At 31.4% G+C, this 7,615-nt stretch overlaps 2 protein-coding genes across 2 annotated transcripts; one reads left to right on the forward strand and one right to left on the reverse strand.

Annotated features, from left to right (window-relative positions):
• Positions 1–996: 996 nt before the first annotated feature.
• Positions 997–1,947, forward strand: HELRODRAFT_165189 (hypothetical protein; the record flags this gene model as incomplete). The annotated part of the gene is made up of 3 exons (XM_009031047.1): positions 997–1,220; positions 1,576–1,639; positions 1,831–1,947. 3 exons carry the CDS (start codon positions 997–999, stop codon positions 1,945–1,947), a joined length of 405 nt encoding a protein of 134 aa, XP_009029295.1.
• Positions 1,948–3,374: 1,427 nt separating this feature from the next.
• HELRODRAFT_165190 (hypothetical protein) lies at positions 3,375–7,314 on the reverse strand (the record flags this gene model as incomplete). The annotated part of the gene is made up of 5 exons (XM_009031048.1): positions 3,375–3,451; positions 4,172–4,298; positions 5,046–5,095; positions 6,381–6,474; positions 7,306–7,314. 5 exons carry the CDS (start codon positions 7,312–7,314, stop codon positions 3,375–3,377), a joined length of 357 nt encoding a protein of 118 aa, XP_009029296.1.
• Positions 7,315–7,615: the final 301 nt, after the last annotated feature.

Consider the following 7,615-nt stretch of genomic DNA (forward strand, 5'->3'; position numbering starts at 1 on the left):
GACGAGGATGGTGATGATAGCTTGTTAGAAATTGGTTCACGTATCGATAGCTGCATTTATTTTTTAGCCAGTAAGTGCGTGTGTGTTTGTTCATGTGCTCGTGTCAGTGTGTGTTTGTTCGAGTGTGATTTTGAAAGCCTTCGTTCTTTTGTCTTTTTGTCTTTGTATGTTAAATTAGGTTAGTGAAAATATGTATGTAATGTATGTATGTATGTGTGTGTTATTTTCATTTACACTAGTTTTTGAAGCCAGGCTCTTTCTTCCTGCATTACGATAGCGTTCATTCGTCATTCTGTGATTGACAAGCACTGCTTGCTGCTCTCAAACTCTTGGAAGTTTTTCTCACAAAATAGTTAAGTGGGTGAGTAAGTAAGTATGCTTTGACCGTTTATCGTGAATAATGTACTTACTATACACATTTTTGTACATCGAACATTATTTATATATATATATATATATATATATATATATATATATATATATATATATATGTTTACATATATAAAGTCAATGTATGTTAGTGCGCTTGTTTAATAAAAATCTGTGCGCGTGTGATGATGTGAGATTTATTACGAAATGAATTGATTTGTTGGATTTTCCCAGCTGATTTTGAATTTTTTTCAATGCAAGGATTTTATGATCTCCTTTCGAATGGTTGCAACAACGAAAGTTTAATGCAAAAAATAACAAGAAGATTATTTCTTAAATCAACGACAACAACAGCAATATCAACGGCGTCAACAACAACATAAATAAATAAATAGACGCCATCACCATTATCAAAAACACCATCATCAACAACAACATAAATAACATCATTTAACAACAAAACAACAAAAAAGAACCAGCAGCAACAACAACATAGAAACACCAGCGGCCACAACAAAGAACCAGCTGCAGCAACAACATAGAACCACCAGCAACAACAACAACATAATCAAAATGTACAAAAGAATCCATTCAGTCGATACCCACCAACGAAACCAAACCGTCAACATGGCCTATAACGACGACGATGATGATAATGATGCTGGTACCAGAAATTGTAATTATGATGACGATGGCGATGATGTTGATAATAAAAGATGTGGTGGTGATGATGGTGACCAGCATGGAGGTGGTGGTGTTCAGGATTATGACGTCACAGCCGGCAAAAAACGAAACCTCCCCAGAATTTTTCTCCATTTCGACTTTCGCAGAGGAATGAATGGACTTAACAGGTGTGGTGTTGGCTTCATTTTGCAACAATGCATTATGTAGCTCTTAATTTTATTTTTATTTTGATTTTGGAAATGATTCGTTAACCAGAGTGTTGGAGTCGGATAATTTTCATCCCACTTCACTTTGACACTCAGCTGTTAACTTTTATTTTCTTAAATGCTAAATAAGTAACTATTTTATTTTTTTTTAATCTTTGTCGAGACTTTTATTTTAAATTGTTGGCCAAGGGCGTGCCCAAGCCGTTTTTTAATAAATAAATATGTCATCTAATTATGTAGCACTTAATTATGTACCGCCCAACCATGTAGTAGCACATATTTATATTTAACAATTATTTCGAATGAAATTGCTTAGAAAAAGTTTTGTCAAGAAGATTGTAAGGAAGAGCAAAACGGTGAAAGAGCGCGTCAAACATAGAGTTAGCTTTTTAAAAAATATTTTGCATTCATCGTTTGTTCAGTGTTATTTTTAATTATCGTCTTTACATCATCGTCGTCATCATCATTTTCATATGAATATATGTCATCAGATTTATTATCACCACAAAAATCACCATCAACAAAGATATCATTATTGCCCTCACATTCGCCACCACCACCATCTGGACAGGTATCGTCATGGAGACGAGATCACGTGGTCAAGAAACCAACAATGACGTCATCAAAAGCGACTAACATGATTGGTGGATGGAGTTACATGAGTTACTGGTCGTACGATTACTCATGATGATGATGATGATGGATGATGAGGAGGAGATGGAGGAGATGGAGGAGGAAAGGAAGATGGCGTTGTTACGTGATTAATAAATACACTGATTACAACAACAGTAATGACGATGACGAAGACTGCGGTGATGAAGACGACGACGATGATGATGATGTTGACGAACACTGTGACAATGCCATAATGATGACGACGATACAACTTCGATGAAATTGATGTTGGCGATGATTATGTGATGACGACGACGATGACGACATTTGTAATATGACAAAAAGTGATGATGTCAATGAATAAACAGCAAACCAGCTGTCTGACAATTGGAATTTCCAAAGGTTTTGATAGACCTGGTTACATTCATAATGAATATTGAATAATAATAATTATTATTATTATTATTAACAATAATAATATAATAATAGTAAATAATAATAATAATAATATAATAATAATAAGCATAATAAGCATTACGAAATACGTAATTAATAACCTCTATTTCCCACAATGTCATTTATAGCATAATACAAACATGATTGTTCATAATAATGATAATAACCACAGCATAATCATAATAGTAATAATAACGATGTAGTATTGGATTTTCCAACGGTTTTGATTTCAAAACAGTTATTATTATTATTTTTATTTATGCGAACCACTTATGCAATAACTTGTAACACTTGTATTTCCCGATGTTAATTTTATATAACAAACAAACAAAAGAACATAAAAACGAACATTCAAACAAACATACAAACAAGCGAGCGAGCAAACGAATAAACAATGACGAAATAACCAAAATGTTGGGTTATAAATTCATAAAAATTTCATTGTTCTATTTTTATAAAACGCTTATTATTATTATTATTATTACTATTATTGTTGTTAATAGTAATAATAATAATTTTTTCGTTACTATTTATATTATTATTATTTTTTTTGTAATTATTTTCATTGTAATTTTTGCTTTTTATTGATTCTCACAATAATATTATATTTTCTATCATTAATATGTTATCATTATTACTATTATATAATAATAGTAATAATACTATTACTATTATATAATAATAGTAATAATGATAATAATAATAATCATCATGATAATAAAATAAAAATAATAAAATGATAATGCTAATAATTGTAATAATGATACTAATAAAACTAACAATAATGATAACAATAATAATAATATTTTTATCATTTTTAGCGCTTAATTAATGTTTAATTTTAATAATTTCAAATAAAATAAAATAAATTCGAATAACTTAATATAAATTATTGTGCGTGTAGTTTGAAAATGTATACTTTCGAGTTAAGCGGTTAACGATATTAATTTTCGACAATTAATGAATAAATTTATTTATTTATTTATTCATTCATTGATTTATTAAATAATTTTTATTATTTAAATGTTTATTTACTTGCTATTATTAATCTAAAAATAAAAGTTTGTTAAACGTCACTGCATTCAGATTCAGCGTCACGCATTCTTGCTTGTCACGCATAACTGATTTTAAAATTATCGTCATCATTATTATCATTTTACCTATAATAATTAAGCTAAATATATAATTAATTAAATGGTTTATTTAAATAATTTTTTAATTTATTTTAAATATTATAAATTAAATGCATCAAATCTTGAAATTCTCCAACTACGATAAAATTTACTCCTAGCGAGTGAACAAAGCACAATAAAAGTTAGCATGTTTTTATTTATTCGCTAGGTTAGAACAATTAATTGTTACTATGCGATACAGGTGCAATTAGTACTATGTTATTCAATTTTAAATACACTATAAAAACCATCTACCATACACACATACACGCACACACAGACACACAAAACAAACAACAAACGCATGCACGCACACACACACATACCACACACTCACACACACAAATGCGCACAAGTTCTCGAATGGCGCGTAAGGCGAGATAAATAAAACTTCAGCATAACAAGAAAAACCTCGATGTTGATGTCATTATAACCACAGAATCATCATCATCACCTTCTTCGTCATCGTCATCAGTATTGTCATCTTCATCTTCATCATCTTGCCTAGGCATCAATGCTTACACCCTAAACACAAAATCATCACTGTAATCATTATTTTCTTTGTCACTCTTATCATCATCTCCATCGTCGTCATCATCATCTCCATCGTCATCGTCGTCGTCTTCTTGCACAAGCAGCGATGTAACGCTGATCCCATTGGTTGCCTACCTGTCTGTCTGTCTGCCTGTCTGCCTGTCTGCACGCCAGTAAGTAGATCGGCGTAGTAATCTTCAGAATTTGCATGCTTCTCATTTGAAGGAGTTTGCCTTTCCATTTTAATTTTAATGCGACTCAACTGGCGGATGACAGAATGAACGAATGAAGAAATGAATGGTTTGACGGAACGAAAGAACAGAAAAGAGTAAATGGATGAATAAATGCATAAGAGTGCGAGTAGGTTGAATGATTGAAAGAAAAATTAAGCAGATTACAAAATTAAAAGAACAAATAAACGAACAAATAAAAGAACGAACAAACGAACGAAAGAACGAACGATTGAATATTTAATATGAACTGAGTGAACAATTAAACCCATGAACGTACTAAACGAACGAACGGGCAGACCATAATAAAAAAGACAAGAGAACTTTTCAAGTGATTAATGAACATTTATTGTAGGAAAAATCACTGATAACAAACGTTAAGTTATTCAATATCATCACAATGGAATAATGATAATATTTCTCACCATCAAACTCATCATCGTTATCATCATCTCGACGATGATGATTATGATGACGATGATGGTTTCTATGGTGATGACGACCGTTATTTCCAGTCAGTTCTGTGGTGAAAATGATGATGGCATTAATTGTGATGAAGATGAAGATGAAAAGTGATGACAATAATAATAATAAATTAACAATGATAAAAATAACTATAACACAATAACAAAACCACAACAACAAGAACACTAACAACAATAATATTATTAATAATAAAAATAATGAAGTTCGTCATCACAATCAACATCATAATCATCATCATCGTCATCAGCATCATCACCATCATCCTCATTATCATCATCATCATCATAACTAACCCCACGTTTTTCTGGTGGAGGGTAATTTGGTCTTATTCCTGATTTCGGTCCTGGTTTTGGTGTTGGTTTTCTAGCTCACTGATTGAATGGATGGATGGATGGAGAGATGGATGGAGTGATGAATGGATGAATAGAGGGAGGGATAAATGGAGAGATGGATGAATGGTTAAGTGAATGAATGAATGAATGAATGAATGAATGAATGAATGAATGAATGAATGAATGAATGAATGGTTGAATGAATGAATGAATGAATGAATGAATGAATGAATGAATGAATGAATGAATGAATGAATGAATGAATGAATGAATGAATGAATGAATGAATGAATGAATGAATGAATGAATGAATGAATGAATGAATGAATGAATGAATGAATGAATGAATGAATGAATGAATGAATGAATGAATGAATGAATGAATGAATGAATGGTTGAGTGAATGAATGAATGAATGAATGAATGAATGAATGAATGAATGGTTGAGTGAATGAATGAATGAATGAATGAATGAATGAATGAATGAATGAATGAATGAATGAATGAATGAATGAATGAATGATTAATTAATCTCTTCCAAAATCAATTTTTGTAACACAAGCTGACAAGTGCAGCCAAACTGATGAGAATCATGGAACCGTTTATTTGTTTGTTTGTCTGTATATTTTATATTATAAAAGATGGTAGTGATAATAAGTAGTTAATAATAATAACAGTAGTAGTAATAATAATGACGATGACGATGATGGGTTTCTCTTTTTCACTCACAATTGCTCTAATCTCACGTGACGTGGGATAGAGAAAAACCCCAATGTTGATATCGTCATAACCCCAGAATCTTCACGTCATCTTCTTTTTTCCTATATGCGTGTGTATGCATGTATGTGTGAGTGTTTGTGTGTGTTTGTATGCATGTTGTGTGTGTGTGTGCATGTATGTGTTTGTGTGTGTAGTATGTGTGTTCCTTCTTCATCGTCATCATCGACATCTTTTGGCATGTTACTCGGATGACGAACGATTAAACGAACTAACGAATGAACGAACGAACGAACATGAACTGAATAAACAATTAAGCGCACGAACGTATCGAACGAATGAACGGGCAAACACATGTGCATTTAAAAAAAACATCACAACTCTGACTGTGATTAACAAACATTTATTGCAGAATAAAATTCATTTATTTAATATTCGATTATAAAAATATCATAACATTGAAATGTCTATTATAAATGATGATAATGTCATGTCTGTCATCACCAAACTCATCATTGTTATCATCATCTTGATGATTATGATCATGATGATGGTGCTGGTTTCAATGGTGGTGATGACCGTCAGGGTGATGGTAACGGGGATTTCCAGCCAGATCTTCATCCAACATGTTCATCCAATCTCCCGCGATGGATCTCGAATCAAACGATTGTCTCTGCCGAGTCAAAGGGAATGATGATTGTAATCATGTTGGTGATTTTGTTGATGATGGTGGTGGTGATGATTGCGATTTTGATGATGAAGACGATGATGATGATGAAGACGATGATGATGATGACGATGACGAATGTTACAATGAGGATCGTCACAATCATAACAATCATCTTCATCATCATCATCACTAACCACACGAGTTTCTCGTGGAGGTTTTGGTGGTCTTTCCGGCTTCTCCTTGAAGATACTGACCGATTGGATGGATGGATGGATGGATGGATGGATGGATGGATGGACGGACGGACGGATGGATGGATGGATGGATGGATGGGTGGATGGATGGATGGATGGAAGAATAAGTGAGTGAATGAACGAATGATTGATTGAACTTAAGAAAGAAAAACAAAGAAAGAAAGAAAGAATATATGATGAAAGTGAGAATGAGAATATGAATAAATGAATGAATGATTGATTGATTGAATGAGTGAATGAATGCATGAATGAATGAACAAACGAACGAATGAATGTAGTAAATAAAAATTGGCCAAATGAATGAATAAAGTAATTAAGTTGATTAATATAAATTAATAAAATATTAATATAACAATAAGGTCAAAAATGATTGGATAATCGTGCGTTCATTGGAGTAGCAGTTTTTCAAACTTTTAAAAACTATTTAATCATCTCAAATTTCTTAAATTATTTAACTATTTTAAATTTGAATTAAGAAATTAAAACTGCTTTGTTTAATTTATCTCTGATTATCTGGTAACAGTTTTAAATGAAATAATCTACACTAACTCCAGTATAGAGCCCATTTTCACGATAGCACCTGGAACATTATATTTAAAAATAATTTTTTTAAAGTAAATTTAATAATAAACATTTTAATAAGACAAAATAAAAACCAGAAATGAATTTTGAAAAATAAATGAAATAATAAAAAAACTCACTTCTATGTTGCAAATGTGAGAATTTAATTTGATTAAACTATGATTCCTGAAGTCCCTAAGCAGAGTTCCTGACGAGGGTTCCACAGACGCTTTTATTTATAGATAATTTGGCGCCGGTAACCTCGTAATTTCCTAATTATAAAAATTATTATTATTATATTTTATATTTAAATTATATATTCAACTTTA

Source organism: Helobdella robusta, assembly GCF_000326865.2.
Source record: "Helobdella robusta unplaced genomic scaffold HELROscaffold_7, whole genome shotgun sequence".
In the NCBI taxonomy this organism is placed as follows: Eukaryota; Metazoa; Annelida; class Clitellata; order Rhynchobdellida; family Glossiphoniidae; genus Helobdella; species Helobdella robusta.